The sequence below is a fragment of the Globicephala melas genome, chromosome 6, assembly GCF_963455315.2.
Source record: "Globicephala melas chromosome 6, mGloMel1.2, whole genome shotgun sequence".
In the NCBI taxonomy this organism is placed as follows: domain Eukaryota; kingdom Metazoa; phylum Chordata; class Mammalia; order Artiodactyla; family Delphinidae; genus Globicephala; species Globicephala melas.
The window spans coordinates 70,331,699-70,356,006 of NC_083319.1; the positions used below are offsets into that span (position 1 = coordinate 70,331,699).

Below are 24,308 nucleotides of genomic sequence, written 5' to 3' on the forward strand. Positions count from 1 at the left end.
CCTCTGTAGACAACACCAAAGCTCTAGTGGATTCAGGCAACAAATACTTAACGCTACCAACTTACATGGATATGGGAAATGATTGGAAGAATATAAGACGATGTATACTAACGGGTAAAATGTGAGGGATGGAGCAGAGCATCCCCACGGCCATGAGCAGCGAGATCAGGAGTCCAGAAATTCAGCGCTTCACCTGGACCACCGTGAAAGGGAGCTCAGGTCCTCCGCGAGGCAAAGCCCTCAAAGCTGCCTTCGCTAAGCCGCAGCGGCCGGGAGGGGGCGCCCGAACTCGCCCCAAAGGACCGACGGGCACCGCCCACCCAGCGGGACCCGCTTCCGGATCCAGCTCCGCGAACTCTGGCGCAGCGCCCGCGGGAAGAACCGGCGAGTTGCCGTCTGCAGGAGCCCCGGCCCCGGAAAGGCGCCGCCGGGGCCCAGGGAGCGCGTGGGGCCGCGAGAGCAGAGAGGAAACTTCCTTTTCGGGCCTGACTGCGGAGGGGAGCTTTGCCGCGGCTTCGCAGTCTTCATTTTCTGCACCTGCCTCTGCGTCCATCCTTCCCTTCCTGGTAGGAGCTTTTAGCCAGACTGGTTGACGCCGGTGCACATTTATGCAGGGATTGACGGCTCGAAATCAGAGCATGTCGTGGTATGTGTTCAGATTAACACACTTTTCTAGGGAGAAAGGAAATCGGGGAAAGGGTAAACGCATCTACATTCTGGAAGGGAAGCTACTAGATATTGGGACCCTCCAGTGGGAAGACTTGGGGACAAGGCTGAGACTTAAAGGAGCCTCGTGGGAAAGGGAAAATGTGAAATTAATTAACCTTTAATGTAAATGGTTAATTTCTCGTCCAATGTTTATGTTGTTGAAAAAATATTTTTAAATTTAAAAGTATTAAACTCACACCGTCTAAATATTTTATTTATGCCAAAAGAAGACTTTATTATAAGTTCCTGGCTTCAATGGAAGCAAAATCATCAGTAATATTTTCAGAATTACTTATTTGCTTATCTCATTTCAATTGAGAGAAGGACGTATTTGGCAATCTCTTATGACCCAGTAACGTCTTCAATAATTAATCTAAAGTTACAGAATCTTTTGGTCCTCTCATTTGTTTTACTTCGGGTTTTTTTGTTTGTTTCTTTTTTGTTTTTTGGCTGCATTGGGTCTTCTTGCTGTGCACAGGCTTTCTCTAGTTGCAGCGAGTGGGCTTCTCATTGCGGTGGCTTCTTTTGTTGGCAGAGCACGGCTAGGTGCACAGGCTTCAGTAATTGCAGCATGCGGGCTCAGTAGTTGCCACACACGGGCCCTAAATCTAGCAGGCTTCAGTAGTTGTGGTGCGTGGGCTCAGTATTGCGGCACGCAGGCTCTAGGGCTCACAGGCTTCAGTAGTTGTGGTGCATGCACGGACTTAGTTGTTCCGTGGCATGTGGGATCTTCCCGGACCAGAGATCAAACCCACGTTTCCTGCATTGGCAGGCGGATTCTTAACCACTGCACCACCAGGGAAGTCCCCTCTCATTTGTTTTAAGCAAGTGTCTTCTATTAAACATTCAGCTTTATTATAGTCACGGTTTTTCATTGTAGAATTTTATTAACTTCTTCAGAATGTCATCTCATATGGATACGTTACATAAAACTTTGTAATCTGTATCAAGATGCTTTTAATTTCAGCATAGTGTAGATTTAAACTTAATATAACATTTTCTACTAAATACATAACTTCTGTGCCAATGCACTGATTGCATTTTGTTTTGATGCCCACTAGAGATCCATAGATATTTTTAATCGAGTGTTTGGTACAGCCATGAGGATATTTCATTTGCGAGTAGAATTTAAAAATTTGTGTGTATGCTTTGTACAATGCTAAAAAAGATAACCCTATTTTAATTCACAGAGGTAGAATTTTTGCATAACAAGGTTATGAGCTGAGCAAGGCACAAATGTGCCATAATCATCTTTTGGGTGATCATGAAATAATGGTTTTTACACCTTGTGTACACCCGTCACAGTAACAACTATGATAACTATGTGTATATGTCTCTGATTATAAAATGTCCTCAGTTATGATAACAGTTATGAGTTGTATTCTCATTAAATAGAGCATATAACATAAGATGGTACGTTCAATGGAGTATGGTATTCTCATTAACCCTATTTTAAAGCTGAGAAAAACTGTACAATAGGAAAAAGGAAACAGTTGCTCTAAATCATGCAGGAGGTTGAAGGAAGACTAAGGAGATGCCTGGCTAACAAATTTACTGGTCACCTGAGAAGACAAGAGTAACCCACAAGAGAAAATGGAGGAAAACTGTAGTTTTCAAACAGTTTTACTGGCACAACTATGTTAAGCTTATTACATTTATCACTTTTATTAACAACCCTGAGGACCAGTAATATCCCTAACATTGTGCAGGATACTGGGTGGGAATAAGAAGTGTAGAAGTGCTTCTACTCTGGGGAGTAAATCACAAGCATTTAAGTGACTCTCAGTTACAAGGCCTTGGGTGAGTATGTGCACAGGGAAGGGTGGGGAGAGGGGTTGAAAGTAAAGGGCAAGACCTTGATCTTGAAAAGTACAGGAGCATAGGAAATTATTAGAGTAATAAAAGCTGAAATGTCTTATATGAAATATAGAAACCATGGTAGGATTTTGGGGAGTCAATTTTAATTAATTAACTCTGGCTCATTACAGTAGGGTTTGTAACCCCATGTTCAAATCTCAGCCAAACCTCAGTCTATGGTGGTAAATAAATGATGTGCTGGGATTAGATGAGATGCTTTGACACGTTGCAAATAGTCAAATATCAAGCTTCTAGCTTATATCTGCATATTGACATTTGATTTATTATGTTTGATTTATAAAATGTGAGTGACGTGCATGTAAGTATCTTAATAGGCAAGGGAGACAGAGGAATGTAGGCTGGATTTAAAGGTAATATTTACAGAGATAAATAACCTGAAAAGGTGCAGGGAGGAGTTTTCACAATAATTAAAGACCTTCCTACTCTTTCTTAGGGTCACTTTCAGCCTTTAGCTTTTAGAATTAGCAGGCAAATTCTTCAGGGAAGTATCTTAAAGAACTGGTAGAATAGCAAGCATGTCAGAAAACACCAATAAATGTGTTAAAATACTTTTGTCAGAAAACACCTATAAATATGTTAAAATATTTTTAACACATCATGGGATAAAGTGAAAAGTCATCCACCTTCTTTTTCAAGAAAAATAAACTCCTGGTTCAAGGATTTTAAATGGGTTCAATAAGAAAAGAAATTCAGATTAAAAAAACAACTATGGATGCATAACAAATAAAATATCAGTAAAATAAATAGGCATGTTAATGATTAATAAATCATATAAGTAGAATTTAATAATTCAAGGATGATTACAGCATAGCTATTAATATAATTCAGTAGATTGAAGAAGTCTTGTGTTCAGAATGCAGAGCTTTACCAAGTTCTTGGATGAAAAACCTCAGTGGTGTAAAACTTTGATTGCATTCAGACTGGTTGTGAGAGAGGAGCGGAGAATGATGTCATGTACTTTAACCTGAGAACGTGGAAATACAGAGTTGCCATTAACTGATTAGAGAACAATGAGAAAGGACGGGTTCTTGTTATTATTTTAGTTATTTATTTTTTAAGGAGAGTTAATTTTGAATAACATAAATGTGAGATGATTACTAGATACCAGCTGTCAAATAGGCAGTTGGGTATGTCATTCCAGAACTTAACTTTGGAAGACGTGAGTATCACGATTGTTTTTCAATCCCTGAAACTAGATTAGATCAGGACTTATTTCATGAGTTTAAACTGGAAAGAATTCTGGGCACAGAACACAGGAAAGGCACCAACGTTTGTGTCATGAATGAAACTCAGAATGGGCAGCCAGTGAGATGGGAGGAGCACAATGTGAGTGTGGCTTCTGGGATCCAGTTTAGGGCATGACAGACTATGTGTCTTCTACTTTTATAACACAAAGTTTGTATAAAAAATGAATAATGAATTTCTTTAAAGAGGTGAAAAGGTGACAATGCAAGAGCAGTAGGTGCATTGTGTATGGATAGGAAACTTATGGGGACTTCCCTGGTGGTGCAGTGGTTAAGAATCCGCCTGCCAGTGCAGGGGACACGGGTTCAAGCCCTGGTCTGGGAAGATCCCACACGCCACGGAGCAACTAAGCCCGTGCACCACAACTACTGAGCCTGCCCTCTAGAGCCCACGAGCCACAACTACCGAGCCCATGTGCCACAACTACTGAAGCCCGCACACCAGAGCCCGTGCTCTGCAACAAGAGAAGCCACTGCAAGGAGAAACCCGCGCACTGCAACGAAGAATAGCCCCTGCTCGCCACAACTAGAGAAGGCCCACGTGCAGCAACGGAGACCCAACGCAGCCAAAAATAAATAAATAAATGAATAAAATTTTTTTTTAAAAAAAGGAAATTCACGGAGGAAACTTGAATTTCCAGTGGGCACTGTCACCTATCTTAGTGTACTGGTCTTGAAGCTAAAGCCTCAGCTCCACAGCTATCCTTCTCAACTCTGCTCTGTGATGCTGGGGCTCCAGTTCTTTTGACTACATTTCTCCTTTGCCAGCAGATTTTTTTCTTCTAAAGTTCTTCCATACAAGTTGCAAGAGATGGACTAGAAGGCTGGAGGAAATTTTTCTGTTTTTCTGACTAGCCTGTGACTGATAACAGCGACCATCAATTAGGAAAAGGACAACTAATGGTTGCTACTAGATGCTATCTGTCACCTATCAGGTTGGCAAAAACTAAAAAGAATGATAAGATTGTGTTTTGGATAATGTGTGGGAGCACATATAAACTTATATGCTCTTGAATACGGATCAACATAGCCATTTTATCGTGGAGAATTGGCGGTATGTATTTGCAATGTGTATGTATTTTGACCAATATAGTTGACTGATGGCACCTTCTTCAGAGAAAGACTCTTACTTGGGTATAAGACACCTACCTGCATGACACTTGTAGAAGTCTCTCCTCTGAAAGCACTAAATCCTGGGAAGGACCGGCTCTAGGATGTGACATTGCCAGCAATTATGGACCTGGGACTTTATGGAAAAGAGACTAAGATTAAACCTGGGAGAGCCCAGGATTGGAGAGCAAAACTTTACATTTCATAACTCCTGCTTTTTTCTTCCTGCCTCTGCATTGCTGCTGAAAGACCAAAAACCAAAACCAGTTCAGAAGCTATTTTTTATCTTTCTCATACTAAAAAAGCAACAAACAGTATTAATGAAAAATGCATGTGACTATCTGCATTGATATGAGATCTCTGTTGTTTCCATTTTACTCACTTTTAAGGTAGATCAAAGTATCTTCTACTGATCGTTCTTTCTCAAAAAAGGTTTACTAATTCCCAGGAAATCTTTTAGAAGTATAATACACAGAAAATGCAAGTATTTTCAGCATACAGCACAAGGAAATTTCACACACTGAATACACTGTGAAACTAGCACCCAAGTTAAAAGTAATAGATTTTGCCCAGGACCTAGCATGTTTCTTATGTTGCCTTCCAGTTGCTACCTCAGAGCAGCTCTCCTTCTCCTCCCCGATGGTAGCCACTCTGTGACTCTAACAGTCCTGATTATTTCTGACAGACACACTTTTATGCCTCTTGTGTATATTTACTCATTGAATCCGAGAATAATCCTATGAAAAAATATTACTATTGTCCCCATATTAAAGATGAGAAAACTAGGGAGCTTAGTGTTTGTGTTATTTGTCAAGGTCACACTGCTATTAATAGCAGAGCTGGGATCCAGTGCCATGAACCCTGGCTCCTTCTCACAGAGGTTTTGAAAATCCTAGAACTCTCCTTTCACTTGTGCTCTCTTCCTGTGGCTTTCACTCTAACAGAAACCTTGAAGCTGGAAACCTGCACAGAACCAGAGCAGCTGTGTAGCTAGTCAGTGATTTGGAGGGACTGAAGGTATGTATAAGGGATGAATGGTTCAGTAAAGCAGGACCGGGGAGAAGGTGAGAGGAAGGTGCCAGGATTGGCCAGTCAACACCATACGTCACCAGCTTCCCTCGTGGAGATGACTCCTTCCCACAGGTATTTGCACTGACCACTCTTTCCTGGTGGTATAAATCAGTTACACCTATGACGTCAGGACTAACCATTCTCCATAATTTCCAGGACTTCCCTCAATTCCATGGAATTCCACCTTTTGACAAGCATTTCCTGATAGTGGTAGGACTGTTTCAAAGGACAAAATGGACAAATACTATTCGGAGATAGATTCATATAGAAAAAATAAGGATTTAGTTTTCAGAATAAAAAAAAAACTCATGTTTTCTTTCATAAGAATTGAAAAAAATAAAACAAAATGCAAATTTAGTAAAATAGGTGAATATATTTTCTAAATTTTAATACAGTGTACACATAAAAATATCTTTTACATTAAAATATAAATAAGATACAAGAATAAATATATAAATATAAGTAAGTAAACAATAAATAACATCAGGGCAGTCATCTCTTAAGGACTGATGCCCTTAGGGCTTAATAATTTTAACATATACTTGTGTATTATTGCTGACAAAGTATCAGCTGAATTAATACAATAAATTCTGTGATTAAAGTTGAAATAAGAGCCTTCTGAAATGACCAAATACGTATGTGCAAGGGTGATATGGCATCTTAGCCAATGAGAAACATTTCAAGGTGACCCCAGGTCTCCATCCATAATTCTTATCCTTTCTTGCAAGTTGGTTGATGAAGACAAGGATCTCATGATTTCCACTCTGACAATTTCCCAGGCACAGTCACTGTATTTCTTCTCTTTCAGGTAGAGATGGATTCCCTGGAAGTACCTCTTCACGGCCAGTGTAGGGCCCATGACTCCCAGGGCAGTTTCTTCATCTTCCATCGCCTGCACCAAGCAGGCGTCCAGGTCCTCCAGCTGCTGATGGAGTCCAGTGCAGAGTTTGTCCAGGAGGGAGGTGTCCCAGGCGGCAGAGGAGCGCTCTGTGTGGAAGAGGCGGAAGACCTGCTGGAGCATCTCGTGGAGGACAGAGGTGGCCTGGGCCTTCGGGAGCTGGCTGCCATCCACCATGTCCTGGGGGAAACCGAAGTCTTTTCTGTCCTTCAGACAGAAGCGAGGGGAGATTCTCCGCATCTGGCCCAGAAGCATGAAGTTCTTCCTGCTAATCCGCACGTGGTTCTGAGACAGGTCGCAGCCCAGAGATCCACCAGGGCCATAGCTGAACATCACCAGGGCGGTCAGTAGAGAGAGCACGAAGGCCATGGGGCAAATGAGGCTGCTGCTGGCCTGGCTGAGACGGGCGTCTGTGGGAGCCTTGGGGGTAGGTTCTCTGGTGACATTCTTTCTAAGCAAGGCCATTAAATAGGGAACACAGTAATTTTCATTTTCTAAACATTTCTGTCACTTTTACTTCCTTTTTTGGGTTTCATTTATGTATTCTCAGTATCTAAGAAGATGTTATCAATCTAAACTATTAATTTTGCACTTTTCCCAATAACTTCTGATGTGCCCATCCAAATGGATATTTATTAATCAAATGAGAAATGTCTTTGTGTTAAAGTCAGAAATGCTACAGGTATGTAAGTACATTCTCTCTCTCCTTCTCATGCATAAATATTGCTTTTCTCTGTTCCAGGAACAAATTTTTAGCCATGACCTTAGTCTCCATTTTTACTGCCTTACTTTATATAGAAAGGCAGGCTTCCTCAGCCCTATGGTTTCTGTACTTTTTTAGGGATTTACTAGACCACCTCTGGCATTTAAGCTCTTTGAAGCCAGAGGGGTTTCACAGCAGAGGCTGATGATTATAAGTGAATGAGCTTTTTAATGTTTCTCTTCCTTCACATTCATACAGGTCCATGTAGTTATGTTTCAGGGGACCACAAGTTTAGTACTAGTACCCTTTCTTTCCACCATTTTCTTACTGGAGACCTAGTCCTCCACAGGCTGGGCCAGTACTCCCACCGGGAATACTGGTTCTTTTCAGAGAATATGGGTGTTGAGGTCCTAATTCCAAGAAAATTGTATTTCCCCAGCAGCACCTCAGTCACAAGGGAGAGATCACATCTAGTCACACCCTCTCCTCTAGAGTGACAGAGTCCCCTTCCTAACCTGGACTCCCTGCCTGAGGGCAGGCTCACCACATCCTGAGAACTTTAAAATCTCCTTTCTGTGGAGGGATTTGTTTATTGTTGGGAAAATAATTCATCTTCCAGGACCCTCACCCTTGCCCCTGGAGTGTTTTTGTGAAGGACCCTAGTCCTCAGTGGTGACCTCCTCTTCTCCTGACCCGTATCAGAAGTGTCAGCAGCCCTCAGATGCTAAGAGCAAAAGTGTGTTTTCTCTAAGGAGGTGGAGGAATTATCCAATTCTAATCATTTCACCCTGAGTAAACAAATAATTTTTATTTTACCAAATACAAATTTTATTATTCAACTCTTTTACTAAAACTAGTGAACACTTGTTACATTCAGAATTTCTGAGCTGGGGGCAGAGAATTCAACGATGGTGTTGTCTCTCATTAAAGCTTATGTCACAGAAACCAGTGAGGTTCAGTTGTTCATTCAGTCAGTTGATGCCAGTGGGCTTCTCCCTTCCTCTGTCTCTGTCTCCCTCTGAGAATGCAGGGCAGCGAGGCCCAGGATTAGGTCAGAGAGAAATCGCCTTCTTTCCTCTACTTGTGTGCGATTCTACATTTAAAGTTTTAAAGTTTTTTATAAATTATATTCACTTAGTGACTTATTGGGCAAAATTTGTCTTGCTGCTCCTCGTTAGTTCTAATTCATGGTGAGGTAAGAGCAATACAGGGAAGTAAAAAAGGCAGAGGGGCTGCGGTCTCTATCATTTTCAATGCTTTAAATTTTTTGTTTCTCATTGCTACTTTCTTAGAAAGTAAAATTCCACAATTATTTTGTGGGTGAAAAGGAAACTAATGTGAGGTGAAATTCACGAATGTGAAAGAAGGGAAGTGATTTTCCACAGACACAATGACATATTCTAAGTTAGCAAGATTTAATACAGCGTTGTTGGGGCAGGATAAAAGCCAATATGAATAACAGAAAGTCTGGAAAATGGCTGCTTCTGCCAGAAACTCAAAGAAGACCGAGTCCTGGGTTAACGGACTGCCTTCAGCTTTGCAAGACCAGGCACCTGATTTTTCTTTCATTTAATCGATATGTGATTATTTTTGAAGAAAGAGGGAAGAAGTCACACCGATCAGCTCACAAGCAACTGGCAACCAGAACCCAATGGCTAGAACACTAACCCTCTGTGGCAGGATCGTGGAGATCAGCCTTGCTGAGCATCTGTCTAGTTGATGAATCCATTCAGGTAATACGAAGAGTGCTTTGAGAACACTAGAATTAAAAGGAAGGGAATTAGATGATGCCAAATGATACTGATCTTAATCTGGATAGTAATCGTCATATAAAAGTAGCAACTGGGGACTTCCCTGATGGTCCAGTGGGTAAGACTCCGAGCTTCCAATGCAGGGGGCCCGGGTTCAATCCCTGATTGGGGAAGTAGATCCCACATGCATGCCACAACTAAGAGTCCACATACCACAACTAAAGATCCTGCATGCCTCAAAAGAGATCCCGCATGTTGCAACTAAGACCTGGTGCAGCCAAAATAAATAAATATTAAGAAAAAAAAAGGGAGAAACAGAGTCTTTGCTGAGAGATGTAGGGAATATGTTGGAAAAAAAAAAGTAACAACCGAATTTTATTGCTTGCTTATAAGGAACTAGCCACTTTCTAAGTTCTGTTAACTTGGTCCTCTCAGTAACCCTATTTCGATCACACTCACTTATACAGCTGGAGACAAATATCAATCTGGACGGATGAACTATTCCAAACGTACCATAGATACAAGGGCAAACCTTAGTGAGGGGCTTTTCTGTGATTTGTCTGAAAGAGCCCAGTAAAGAAAGTGAAGGGTGGAAAAGAACATGATATTTAAGAACCAACTAAATCATCAGAGGGAAGATAGCGAGATGACAAAGGACCCTTAATTCCACTTCAGATGCCAAAGGATTGCTGTCGCTTGTTTTGGAGGGCTACACAGGGTGTGGTCTGTCAACCGAGCTGACTTTAAGTTCTAAGCAAAAATAGGCAAAATCCTTATTGAACAGTTAGAAAGGAGTGGATTTTTCTGCCAATTGAAGGAACAAGTCTAAGATTTTATGAGTTATTTCTTCAACGAAATACAGTAAATAGCTTTATTAATCCAAGAACAGCAGACTTCTGGAATCTATGTATTTTTAACTCTTGAGTTTTCTTGTGAGTTTAAGAACAAAGTAAAAGCACCTAACGATTTCTATCCATATGAGCTCTGACATTTCTTCTTCAGGATAACAACTAAAAAGTCACTCGCCATCCGGCTCTACAAGAATGAAGTCACTAGTCACTGTAGTCCCTGACCCCAGCGTGCCCTGTTAGGAGTTCAGGGTGGAGATGAAGAACGAGGCACGCTGTGCTCTGGGAAAACTGACAGAACAGGCCAGTAGGTCGTTAAATAATTTCCCAAGAAAATTTAATAAACGCAATTTCTTGCATGTTCTCCGTATGTAAAAAGCCCTAAAATCATTAACAGAGACATCTGTTCCTCATAACTAGCAGCAAACTTCTACCAAGTTGTGTCCTTGATTGCATGTACCTCCCTCACCAAAATCACCAGTATATACTGACGTCCCCCTTACGTCCTTGGGGCAGTTCGTCAGAGCTGAAAGGCTGTCCTCCAGGCTATAGTCCTCAGTAAGTCCTCCCAAAAAAATGAACTCTCAGCTCTCATGTTGTGGTTTGTTTTCAGTCGACAAGGACCTCACTGATTTCCCAGGAGACCTCCTCAGGTCAGCCTGTTCTCATTCTCAATGAAGACACCTCCATTTCTCACCTACAGTCCAGGCTGGACATCCGTTTGTCTACTGATAGAGTCCAGGGAAGGATCTCTACGCCATTGTTCCAACTCTTGGTTAAGATATGGGTATGACCAAGACAGAAGCGCATATGCGCTTCTTAGACAGAAGCAGTGAAGGTTTTTAATGGGCTCCTTAGCAGGGAGAGTCTGGCTTGAACTCCAGAGTCACCCTCATGGCCTTGTATAGTTGTCTTTATTTAAATTTCTAGCCTCAGCCCATTAAAACATCATAATACTGAAGAATTGAAATAAAAATATTTTAAAAATCATTTGTTAATAAAATGATATTTTTAGCAGTAATATAGGAATGGTTTCTGCTTGTTTTAGGACCCTAATCCTTAGGAAGTTTCCCAAACCTCTAAATGTCCTTCTGACTTTAGAAGTACCTACTCAGTGCTGTATGCACCAACTGGAAAGAACAGAAAGATGATCCATCAGTGTCCTCTTTCCAAAGTGCCTAAATTAAATAAATGAATTTCCACTTAGCTCTTTGTTGCTTTTAGAAATTGTGACCTTCCAGTGTGCATGTAACTGATACCTTCCCTGCTGGAAAGGCTCTACCCCAGTTGTTGCTAAATATATTAAAATCCCTGCCTGTGTCCCTTCTATTCAAGCATATTTTGTTTTGTTTGTCTTTCAAAGGGGCAAAGACATCATGATGGAATGTAAGAAGTTCCTTGGATTGCATTGTCCCCAGGAATATCCTTCCCTGCTCTGTGATTACTTGCTGGGTCCTAAGGACAAAACAAGTTTGCAGCTGGCACTGAGGTAACCCTCGTCCCTTCCAAGACTCCGCAGGCTGCTGTGGTATCAGTGCTGGGGACACTGCTAGTGGCCACGTCCTTGTGGGAGAACTCTGTGCTATCGCATGCACCTCAATCTTTTCTTCTCTGAAAAGGAACGTTCTGGAGAAACACTTGCCTCGGTGCAGCTGATCTGTGTTCTTCCATGTCCTGAGGACCTGCCGCTGTTCCAGTGAACGCTTTAAACATCTCTGTTCTCCTTCCAAGTTCTCAAGCTGCTGCTGCCTTTCAACTCCATGTTTCCTGCGCTTTGGGCTTTTTGAGCAAATAAGAGTCCTGAACCAGGTGAGTTCCTCCTAGTGCAGTCAGCACGTGGAAGTGTGCAAATAGAGGCACAGGTGAGCTCCTGGATTCTCCACCACTGTTCAGTGTTGGGCAGGGTGCCATCTATTTACTGTGTTTCTCTGGGAGTCTGGACAGTCTGGACCTGCAGTGCTTGGCAGGCGGAGAGCGTGGAGTCATATGAGAGTTTCTGACAAACCTAGAACTTTCACTCAGCTTCTGCTTTCCATTGGTGGCTTTGTAGTCTTTAGGGGAAATTGACAGCCAGAAACCCTAATGGAGAAAGAAACAGCGGTATGAATGGGCAGTACAGCTGAATGCAGAGTGAATGGGGAGAGTACACTGGATTTCTACACTGGGAGAAAGTAAATGATTATGGTATTTGAAAAATGAAAAAATGGGATCCAGGAAAGCAGAGATGAAGGAGAGTTATGCCATGTATCAGAATCAGCAGATAGATAAATAGAATTTTATATATATCGTATACCTTATACTATAATTCATAAGTATGTAGCATAGATATGTATTATTATATTATTATGCATAAAATTACATACAATTGATGAAACAGTTTTTCCCAGTTCTGTTTTTTAGGCTGTCAGTGTTTTGCAGTCAGTGACAGAGAGAGGGAGAGGAGAATTCATTATTCCCATTTAGATCTGTATGAAAAAATAAGAAGATAGGCACTACCTGTTAGCCTTCACTCAGTGGATGATATTCTGCTAAAGGCTCTTTAATGTTCCAGTTTGTCTAATACCACAACAACTCTAGGAATATTTTCATTTACTTTATATTTGAGGAAACTGAGGCTCAGGGAAGTTAGGTGATTCTCCAGGATCACACACATGTCCTGGCAGAATCTACATTCAATGCAGAATCCTATCTCACATATAAATAATTATTTAAATTTCATCCTGTTTAATTCTCAAACCCTTGGTTTCCTTCTTCAGTGTTTCCTGAAGATCGTTGTTCCCTGGCTGACTCCTAACTGTACTCGCTACTCCATCTCTGTGTCCTTGGCAGCGTCTCCTTCTCTTTCTCAGTCTTAAAAGTTGAAGGTCCTCATAAGCTTTAGGTCCTCTTCTCATTCTACATCCTACTCATAAGTAATGACATCCTTACCATATCTTGATTTTCAAATATGCAACAAACACAAATTAATATCTCCATGATGTACGTTGTTGTAGATTCCAGATCTGCATATGCATCCACCAATGGGAAATCTGTCTTTAGATGTTTGTAGAGCACTTTATAGAATACATCTGCCTTCTTGAAAAGCCTCATTCCAGATGCTAGTGAGAGAATCCCGTTTCCTTTATCTCTCATTGTAACAGGAAACTTAATTGAAATAATTTTAGCATGATTACTGTTTTTATATCTCTTTCTTTTCCAAACAGAACTCTTTGGCATTTGCTTTTTTTCACCTCTTTATTCGTGGAACTATTATATATCTGATATAGAAATATGAAGTTGTAAAATATAACCTACTGAAACAAGTGAATGATGAGTAGAATTCATCATACAGGACTTCCCTGGTGGCGCAGTGGTTAAGAATCTGCCTGCCAATACAGGGGACACGGGTTTGATCCCTGGTCCAGGAAGATCCCACATGCCATGGAGCAATTAACCCCGTGTGCCACAGCTACTGAACCTGAGTTCTAGAGCCCACAAGGCACAAATAATGAGCCTGCGAGCCACAACTACTGAAGCCTGTGCACCCTAGAACCCGCGCACCGCAACTGCGGAGCCCACTCGCTGCAACTGCTGAAGCCTGCGTGCCGAGAGCCTGTGCTCCGCAACAAGAGAAGCCACTGCAATGAGAAGCCTGCGCACCACAACGAAGGGTAGCCCCCGCTCGCCGTAACTAGAGAAAGCCTGTGCATACCAATGAAGACCCAACACAGCAAAAAAAAAAAAAAAAAAAATTCATCATCCATTTTTCACTATGCTTTGAGAATTTAAGCTATTTCTTTTTGTAAGAATAAACCAATGCAGGCTGTCATCTGGGGAAGATTTTCATAAATTAAACAAGAAAATAATTTGAAAAAAGATAAAGGTAAGCATATTTTATTATATTTGAATACATTATAAAGTTGAACGTGATATTATACAAGCAAAACTATTTTAAGTACCATACATAGTTTGACTGAGATAAAGTAGAAGAATAAAATAGGTGAATACATTAGAGCCTTTCGCACTTTAATCACTGTTATTTTGAACTCCTGGTCTGATAATTCCTAAATTTCTACTGTATCTGAGACTGTTTCTGATATTTGCCCTATCACTTCAAACTGTGTTTTTCACCTTTTAGTATGGTAAAGTTGAACGTGATGTACAGGATAAAAGGAACTGAGGTAAATTGACCATTAGATGAGTATTTACATTTATCTTGCTAAGAGGTTGGCTGTGTTTACTTCTAGTCCTGGACTCTGTTTCTACCGTCTTTATTTTCCATATCGGCCAAGCTGGCTTATCCTTCAGGATTGGTCTTCTTTTTTTTTTTAATTAATTAATTTATTTCTTTATGTTTGGTTGCCTTGGGTCTTCGTTGCTGCGCATGGGCTTTCTTTAGTTGCGGCGAGCGGGGGCTACTCTTCTTTGCGGTGCGCGGGCTTCTCATTGCGGTGGCTTCTCTTGTTGCGGAGAACAGGCTCTAGGTGCACAGGCTTCAGTAATTGTGGCATGCAGGCTCTAGAGCACAGGCTCAGTAGTTGTGGCATACGGGCTTAGTTGCTCCGCAGCATGTGGGATCTTCCTGGACCAGGGCTTGAACCGTGTGCCCTGCATTGGCAGGCAGATTCTTAACCACTGCATCAGCAGGGCAGCCCAGGATTGGTTTTCTTGAAAATAGATTTATTAGACCTGTTTGGCAAATAACCACTATAGGAGACAGGTCTGCATCTTGTTCACCATTGTATCATTAGCACAGAGTTCATAACAGTTACTCCAAATAATTATTAACAGAGTATTGGATTTTCCATCAGACCTCCCATTAGAAGCTTCTGTTGACCTCACATCAGAACCTTATATTGAAGTAATTAGTAACCATCATTAGATGACTCAGTAGATTTCTACTGAGCCTCTTGGTTCATCATTCTCCATCTCACAATGAAGATGTAGGGTGGTGAAAATTTAGGGCCTAGGATGCTAGATAAAGTTAGCCTTCTTTGCTTTCCTGGTGTCAGAGTCTTTGTAATGTTATACATTCTTTTTCAGTTCATATTTTTCTTGGCAAGGGTTGTCTTGCTACTACTGAATTACTTCCTGTTTCAACTTGAGGTTAGTGGCTTAATAGGAAAGTAAAAACGGAAACATAAACGGAAACATTATGATTTTCCATAATGTTCAATACATCACTAATTTCCTTCTCCATTCAACTTTCTTGGAAAGCGTCATTGCATTGGATGCACTGAGGCAAAAGGAAAACAAATGCAACTCTGACTATGATGAGAGTGAAAGAAGTAAAGTGACTCCCCAGGTGAAAGAATGACAGTGGGAGTTCTTCTCTTGTTACCCTCCACCTACTCCAGTATGGGTTCTGCTGATTAATCCCACCAAATCAGCTCTCAGTAAGGTCAGTGCCATCTGTTTCCCATGTAGTGGACGATTTCAATCTACAGAGCAGCTTACTGACAATCAATATAATGTTAATCAAAATGATGATAAATTATCCTTGTGAATAATTAAATATGTCATGTTTTAAAGTAAATAAAATATTAAATATGATTATGAGTTACAATACATCAAATTCATGAAATTTCTTCTGAGGCAAAAATGTTTCAGAAAGGTAAAACCATGCAGAGAATAAAATGAGCCACCTTCTACTCTAGGTCCCAGCCTTGCGTAGGACCTCCTTTCTCTCCTCCAATTCAGATGGCAAATATCTCAAACCTGTTTTCTATGTATATTGTCATTACCTTCTTTTACTCATCCTTCCACCTTCTCTTCACCTTCTGCTGATTAAGTCTACCAGACAAGCTGTCACTAAGTGGCCAATGCCATCTCTTTTCCCAATGTAGGGAGCATTTTCCATCTATGATTTCATGAATGCATTGAGTCTTCTAAGCAGTTTCAGTCTTTTCAAACACGGTCTTCTCACCATTCTCTCTTGTTAACATATGGCCATTCCATGTCTGCTTCCTTTGTGGTGTTCCCTCCCTTTTAAGGTTAAGGTCATAGGACTCAATTTTAAGTCCTTTTCTCATTCTATACTGTCCTCACATTTGATCACTTCTTCAGTTCCATGCTTTACACTTCGTGGGATTGCTTGTAAATTGCCATCTCCAGTATCCAATGGACATTTGCACTGAAATGCCTACTAGTTAACTATAGGTAATATCTACTGCTTTTATTTTTGTATCCTCACATGGCTTGATCCACCTTCTACTGGGGGAATTCCATTTTTCTCCCTCTCATTGTAGCATTCAACCTAACTGATATTCATTTCTACTACAAATCAGAACTATTTTTAAAATAAGTAATAAAATTTAATTGAAATATGAATTAATTATTGTTTTTAGGTTACTCTCCTTAAAAAAAAATCAAAGTTATAAAAAGCAAGATTGGATTAGTTATGTTCATGTCTGTGTCCTGAGGGCAACACAAAACCTGGCTAGAGTTAGTCTATTTTTATTTCTAATGTGAGAATCATAATGATGGTCAAGGAATTGTAACACATTCTTTAATCATTTTGCACATTCAGGCTTGGTGTTTCTTTTTTAAAGAATAAACAAATGAAGTTTTCTCTAGTAAGAATTTAATGAACAAAGAAAACTCATAAACTGAGTTAATACAAAGTATATATTTCTTCTCTTAACCACAGTGTATACATGCACATAATATTATGTAAATAAAAATAATTTAAATCTTTATAAATAGTGAAATAAATATTAAAATAGATAAATAAATATTTAAGTAGATAAGTAAGTAGATAGATCAGCATGGGCATCTATGAGGGACGAGTGCCTGTAGAGTAGAACATCATGTTGCTTAATATTCCTGAAAACACTGGACAAATTCATTCAATTCAGGGCATGTTGAGAGCAGAAATGAGAGTCTTTGACATGGCAGCACAGGTGGAAGTGTGGTCTTGTTAGGCAGTGAGAATCATTTCTCAGGTTGAACCAGGTGTGTGTCATTCCTTCCTCCTGAGTCTTTCTTGCAAGTTTGTTGATGAAGAGAAGGATCTCATGACTTCTGCTCTGACAATCTCCCAGGCACAAGGGCTGTACTTCTTCTCTTGCAGATAGACAGTGATTCTGTGGAAGTATTTCCTCACAGCCAGGATGGAGTCCTCCTTCAGCAGGGGAGTCCCTCCCAGCCCCGCCTCCTGCATCAGACAGGCTTGCAGGTCAATGAGCTGCTGATAAAGTGCAGTGCAGAACTTGTCCAGGAGGGTTTCATCCCAAGCGGCAGCCGAGCCCTCTGTGCTGAAGAGCTGGAAGGTCTGCTGGATCATCTCATGGACGACAGCGATGGCTTGAGCCTTCTGGAACTGGTTGCCTCCAAACGCCTCCTGGGGGAATCCAAAGTCATTTCTGTCCTTCAGGCAGGAGAAGGGGGAGATTCTCCTCATCTGTTGCAGGAGCATCAGGGCCCTCGTGTTAGCCAGGCTGTGGGTCTGAGGCAGGTCGCAGCCCAGAGAGCAGTTGGAGTTGCAGCTGAGCAGCACCAGGGCCAGGAGTAAGGACAAGGTTGGGGCCATCGGGGATCCTGCAGATGCTGCCAGCCTGGCTGAGGTGGGGACTCTGTGAACCCTGCTCTCTAGGTTCGCTGAAGACCTTCCTTCAGGCTTGGGTCTTAAATAAGAATGTATTCATTTCCATTTTCTGAATATTTCTTGTGACTTTCTACTTCTGTTTTTGCTTTTCATTTTGCACTCTCCAAATGGGTTAGGGCAGTGTTTCGCAAATATTTTTTTCCATTATTGCCTCTGCCCCTGCCCACAGAGGCTTCTTAGATAGTTTTTCCTAATTGCCTCCGCAACATTAAATTTTGATAACACATATGTCCTGTGTATGTATTTATGTACTCCATGGATATCTCTACTCTGTACATACAAAAAGTGCAAAGCTTACTCTTTGTATTCACTGCAGGATTAAGAATGACAAAAAGTTTTAAAGCTATTGAATTTTTTTTTTAAGCTATTGAAGTTTTAAAAAATTTTTGTCGGAGTAGAGTTGGTTTAAAGTGTTGTGTTAGTTTCAGGTGTACAGCAAAGTGAATCATTTATACATACGTATATCCACTCTTTTTTAGATTCTTTTCCCATATAGGTCATTATAGAGTATTGAGGAGAGTTCCCTGTGCTACAAAGTAGATCCTTATTATTTATCTATTTTGTATATAGTAGTGTGTATATGTCAATCCCAATCTCCCAGTTTATCCCTCCCCCCCTTACCCCCTGGTACCCATAAGTTTGTTTTCTTCATCTGTCACTCTGTTTCTGTTTTGTAGATAAGTTCATTTGTACCCTTTTTATAGATTCCACGTATAAGCGATATATGATATTTATCTTTCTCTGTCTGACTTATTTCACTCAGTATGACCATCTCTGGGTCCATCCATGTTGCTGCAAATGGCATTATTTCGTTCTTTTTTATGGCTAAATAATATTCCATTATATATATATGTACTACATTTTCTTTATCCATTCCTCTGTCAATGGACATTTAGGTTGCTTCCATGTCCTGGCTATTGGAAATAGTGCTACAATGAACATTGGGGTGCATGTATCTTTTCTTCCCTTTTTTCTCTATTTTTTAATTACTTTTTATTGGAGTATAGTTGCTTTACCGTGTTGTGTTAGTTTCTGCTGTACAGCAAAGTGAATCAGTTATACATATATCCTCTCTTTTTTGGGTATCCTTCCTATTTAGGTCACCACAGATCACTGAGTAGAGTTCCCTGTGCTATACAGTAGTTTCTCATTACTTATCTATTTTATACGTAGTAGTGTATATATATCCATTCCAATCTCCCAATTCATCCTACCCCCTTTTTCCCCCCTTGGTATCCATAAGTTTGTTCTCTGTATCTGTGTCTCTATTTCTGCTTTACAGATAAGTTTGTCTGTACCATTTTTCTAGATCCACATATGAGCAATATTATACGATATTTGTTTTTTTCTTTCTGACTTACTTCACTCTGTATGACAGTCTCTAGGTCCATCCACATCTCTGCCAATGGCATAATTTTGTTCCTTTTTATGGCTAATATTCCACTGTATATATATACCACATCTTCTTTATCCATTCATCTGTTGATGGACATTTAGGTTGCTTCCAGGTCCTGGCTATTGTAAATAGTGCTGCTGTGAACATTGGGGTGCATGTATCTTTTTGAATTATGGTTTTCTTCGGGTATATGCCCAGGAATGGGATTGCTGGGTCATATGGTAGTTCTATTTTTAGGGTTTTTAAAAATTATTTATTTATTTGGCTGAGCCGGGTCTTAGTTGCAGCATGCGGGATCTTTAGTTGCAGCATACGGGCTCTTTTTGTTGCGCCATGCAGACTCTTAGTTGTGGTATGCAGGATCTAGTTCCCTGACCAGGGATTGAACCCAGGCCACCTGCATTGGGAGTGCGGAGTCTTAACTGCTGGACCACCAGGGAAGTCCCTATTTTTAATTTTTTAAGGAACCTCCATACTGTTCCCCCTAGTGGCTGTATCAGTTTACATTCCCACCAACAGTGCAAGAGGGTTCCCTTTTCTCCACACTGTCTCCAGCATTTATTGTAGGTTTTTTGATGAAGGCCATTCTGACCAGTGTGAAGTGATACTTCTTTGTAGTTTTGATTTGCATTTCTCTAATAATTAGTGATGCTGAGCATCATGTGCTCTTTGGCCATCTGCATATCTTCTTTGGAGAAATGTCTATTTAGATATTCTGCCCATTTTTTAAAGCTTTTTTAAAATATAAATTTATTTAATTTATTTTTTGGCTGTGTTGGGTCTTTGTTGCCGTGTGCTGGCTTTCTCTAGGTGCAGTGAGCAGGGGCTATTCTTTGTTGCAGTGCGTGGGCTTCTCATTGCAGTGGTTTCTCTTGTTGTGGAGCATGGGATCTAGGCGCACAGGCTTTCGTAGTTGTGGAACGCAGGCTCAGTAGTTGTGGCTCACGGGCTTAGTTGCTCTGCGACATGTGGGATCTTCCCAGACCAGAGATTGAACCCATGTCCCCTGCATTGGCAGGCAGATTCTTAGCCACTGCGCCACCAGGGAAGTTCCTTCCACCCATTTTTTGATTGGGTTGTTTGTTTTTTTGTTATTGAGCTGCATGAGCTGTTTGTATATTTTGGAGATTAATCCCTTGTCAGTTGCCTCGTTCACAAATATTTTCTCCCATTCTGAGGGTGATTTTTTCATTTCGTTTATGATTTCCTTTGCTGTGTAAAAGCTTTTAAGTTTAATTAGGTCCCATTTGTTTATTTCTGTTTTTATTTCCATTTCTCTAGGAGGTGGGTCAAAAAGGATCTTGCTGTGACTTATGTCATAGAGTGTTCTGCCTATGTTTTCCTCTAAGAGTTTTAGAGTGTCCAGTCTTACATTTAGGTCTCTAATCCATTTTGAGTTTATTTTTTGTGTATGGTGTTAGGGAGTGTTCTAATTTCATTCTTTTACATGTAGCTGTCCAATTTTCCCAGCACCACTTATTAAAGAGACTATCTTTTCTCCATTGTATATTGTTGCCTCCTTTTTCATAGATTAGGTGACCATAGGTGCATGGGTTTAGCTCTGGACTTTCTATCCTGTTCCATTGATCTATATTTCTGTTTTGGGGCCAGTACCGTACGGTTTTGATTACTATAGCTTTGTAGTGCAGTCTGAAGTCAGGGAGCCTGATTCCTCCAGCTCCATTTTTCTTTCTCAGTATTGCTTAGCTTTTCATGGTCTTTTGTGTTTCCATATAAATTGTAAAATTTTTTGTTCTAACTCTGTGATAAATGCCATTGGCAATTTCATAGGGATTGCATTGAATCTGTAGATTGCTTTGGGTAGTATAGTCATTAGCACAATATTGATTCTTCCAATCCAAGACATGGTATCAATACATCTCTCCATCTGTTTGGGTCTTATTTATTTATTTATTTATTTATTTATTTATTTATTTATTTATGGCTGCATTGGGTCTTGGTTGCTGCACGCGGGCTTTCTGTAGTTGCGGCGAGCAGGGGCTACTCTTTGGTGCAGTATGTGGGCTTCTCATTGCGGTGGCTTCTCTCACTGCAGAGCACGGGCCCTAGGCACATGGGCTTCGGTAGTTGTGGCATGCAGGCTCAGTTGTTGTGGCGCATGGGCTTAGTTGCTCCACGGCACGTGGGATCTTCCCGGACCACGGCTCGAACCCTTGTCCCCTGCATTGGTAGGCGGATTCTTAACCAGTGCACCACCAGGGAAGTCCTGTTTGGGTCATCTTTGATTTCTTTCATCAGTGTCTTATAGTTTTCTGAGTACAAATCTTCTGCCTCCTTACGTAGGTTTATTCCTAGGTATTTTTTGTTTTTGATCTGATGGTAAATGGGATTGTTTTCTTGATTTCTCTTTCTGATGTTTCATTGTTAGTGTATAGGAATGCAAGAGATTTCTGTGTATTAAGTTTGTATCCTGCAACTTTACCAAATTCATTGATGAGCTCTAGTAGTTTTCTAGTAGCATCTTTAGGATTTTCTCTGTATAGTATCATGTCATCTGCAAACAGTGACAGTTTTACTTCTTTTCCACTTTGGATTCCTTTTATTTCTTATTCTTCTCTGATTGCTGTGGCTAGGACTTCCAGGTTTATGTTGAATAATAGTGGTGGGAGTGGACATCGTTGTCTTGTTCCTGATCTTAGAGGAAATGCTTTCAGTTTTTCACCATTGAGAATGATGTTTGCTGTGGGTTTGTTGTATATGGTCTTTATTATGTTGGGGTAGGTTCCATCTATGCCCACTTTCTGGAGAGTTTTCTTCATAAATGGGTGTTGAATTTTGTCAAAAGATTTTTCTGTATCTATTGAGATGATCATATGGTTTTTATTCTTCAGTTCGCTGATGTGGTGTATCACACTGATTGATAAGCTATTGAATTTTAATTTAACTTTACAACTAAGTTTTCAGAGTGACTTTTAATTACTATATTTACTTATATAAACAGGAATGTAGCAAACTACATATTCAAATAAAATTTATAAACATTATAGTACTACCAAGGTATAGATATACTTAAAAATCATTCAAAACTGCTCAAAATCATTGAAATTTTGAAATTATTTTCTTAATATTTATTTTTAGGTACTTCTAATTTTGCTTCATATCATACAATAATTTTTTTTCAGAAAATAATTTTTAATTTCACTACTGCTAGATATTCATCTAGATATTGTAAACATTTTTTTCTGTTAAGCACTTGCTGTAATTATGGATGTGTTTAACAATTTCAGTAGAATTAAATGATAAAATATAACCTTTTCTGTATTTAATATGCAAATACAATTTTCTATTTGTATTTAATTCCCATAGTGCAAATCATACTGAGACTCAAACATAAGCAACATCCACAAGACAGCCAATGGAAGCTCAGAAGTAAGTGAAGGCCACGTCTCACAATATTACTTTGAGATCAAGCAAATGATGGAGAGAAAGTCCTCCAATGAGCCATCAAGTCACCATAGTTTGGAGCACTGATCGTGTATGCAGTTTGTTTATCGTCCATGAACTCAGTGTCAACGCTTCTTGTATGTATGATACACAAGAAAGCCCAAAGACAAAAATGAATACTAAGGAATAAGATTTTGTTGTATAGGGTTAAGCTTTGGAGTGCCACAGCATTGTAATAGCAAAATTTGTCATACCCCTAAAAACTAATGTTTGTACCCATGGAAGCAGTTAGCATCCCCAATGAGAATGCATGATTTAGCAGTCATCATCAATTTGAATCTTTCTCTCTATTTTTGCTTTAAATTTCAAATTTCCTTAAGGACTTTTAGAGGTGCCAATCCAAGTCTATCCTTTTCAATCCAAAGGAAACCATCTTCATAATTAATTTAGAACTGAATAAATATTATGTCTTGGAAAGAATTAACTTTCAGCTCCAATCTTTAATACTTTTTATTTTGCAGTGGAAGTTATGTTGCTTCAGCCCTCTACATTCCCATCTTCAAACAATAGGTATGTGACCATCTTTGGCAAATCAGCTCTGCAGTAACTGACTGGACTCTGTCTTATTCTCTGCGGTATCATGGGCACCAGGCCCAGTGTAATCACTCAACAGGTAGTTTTTACTAAAGCAATTTCTTAGATTTTCTCCTCCTACTGGAAGTCATTTGCAAATGACCAAGCTCTTTTGCTTCATCAGGGCCATATTTGCTGCGATTATAATCGAAATGGCTCATATTTCCACTCTTCCCTTACTGGTATCAGTCATGCCTACTGAGTTTATTGCTAAAACCACTAGGATTATGTTTCCTTTAAGGTGCATATGGTTCTGGGCATTCAAGTTGCAGCACAATTTTCAGCCTTTGCCTGGCACTATATTAAACTCATGAGGATGGCCTCATCTCTAATTTGCCCTCTACTAGGTTATAATAGAAAAGAACTAGCCTGGTGTCATATACAGAGCCACCTATCTGAACTCAGACTCTTCCTGAATCTGACAGCTCACAGTACCAGACACATATTACTCCTTAGTGGATCTTTATTGATGTCGCAATTACTACGTTTCTCCTGAGAATCTTTGGAGACTTTTCACAAAGAATGATGAATGATCTGTTGCATCCTGTATCTTCGTTCCATTCCATGGGAGAGTGGGCTCCTTTCAGTTTGATTTCCAAAATTTGGCCAGTAATAACTAAAGCATGACTTCAGGTCCAAAACCATGAGTTTGGATTCTGAGTCCTTGGTCTGCTCTTTTTTCCTGCTAACCTGCCCTTTCATCTTTATTTACTCAGCATGAATGTATTCTTACTTCTAAATGACAGGTATGTAGCCTTTAAAGACCTTTATGTTCTTAAGGTTTGGTACCCCACAAGATTCATTAAAGTCCTAATCCCCAAAGTGATGGTGTTAGGTGGTGGGCCCTTTGGGAGGTGATTAGGTCATGAGGGTGGAGGCCTCAAAATTAGAATTAGTGCCCTTTTAAAAGAGGTCTCAGATAAATCCCCCAGTCTCTGCCAAGGAGAAGTGGACAGTGTGTGACCTGGAAGCAGGCTTTCAGCAGAACTGGACCACGCTGACACCCAGATCTTGGATTTCCAGACTATGGAACTGTGAGTAGTTTCTGCTCTTTACAAACTACCCAGTCTATGCTATT

General features: G+C 40.2%; 2 protein-coding genes and 1 long non-coding RNA gene across 3 annotated transcripts; 1 reads left to right on the forward strand and 2 right to left on the reverse strand.

Annotated features, from left to right (window-relative positions):
• Positions 1-6,690: 6,690 nt before the first annotated feature.
• Positions 6,691-7,374, reverse strand: LOC132597496 (interferon omega-1-like). The gene has a single exon (XM_060300994.1). The coding sequence runs from the start codon at positions 7,372-7,374 to the stop codon at positions 6,691-6,693; it is 684 nt and encodes a 227-aa protein (XP_060156977.1).
• A 1,116-nt stretch (positions 7,375-8,490) lies between these two features.
• On the forward strand, positions 8,491-23,027 carry LOC115839000 (uncharacterized). The gene is made up of 5 exons (XR_009564344.1): positions 8,491-9,345; positions 10,366-10,998; positions 11,575-12,020; positions 13,415-14,073; positions 22,520-23,027. It is a non-coding gene; the product is annotated as an uncharacterized lncRNA (long non-coding RNA).
• LOC115838996 (interferon alpha-1-like) lies at positions 17,152-17,721 on the reverse strand. Its single transcript, XM_030830308.2, has one exon. The coding sequence runs from the start codon at positions 17,719-17,721 to the stop codon at positions 17,152-17,154; it is 570 nt and encodes a 189-aa protein (XP_030686168.2).
• Positions 23,028-24,308: the final 1,281 nt, after the last annotated feature.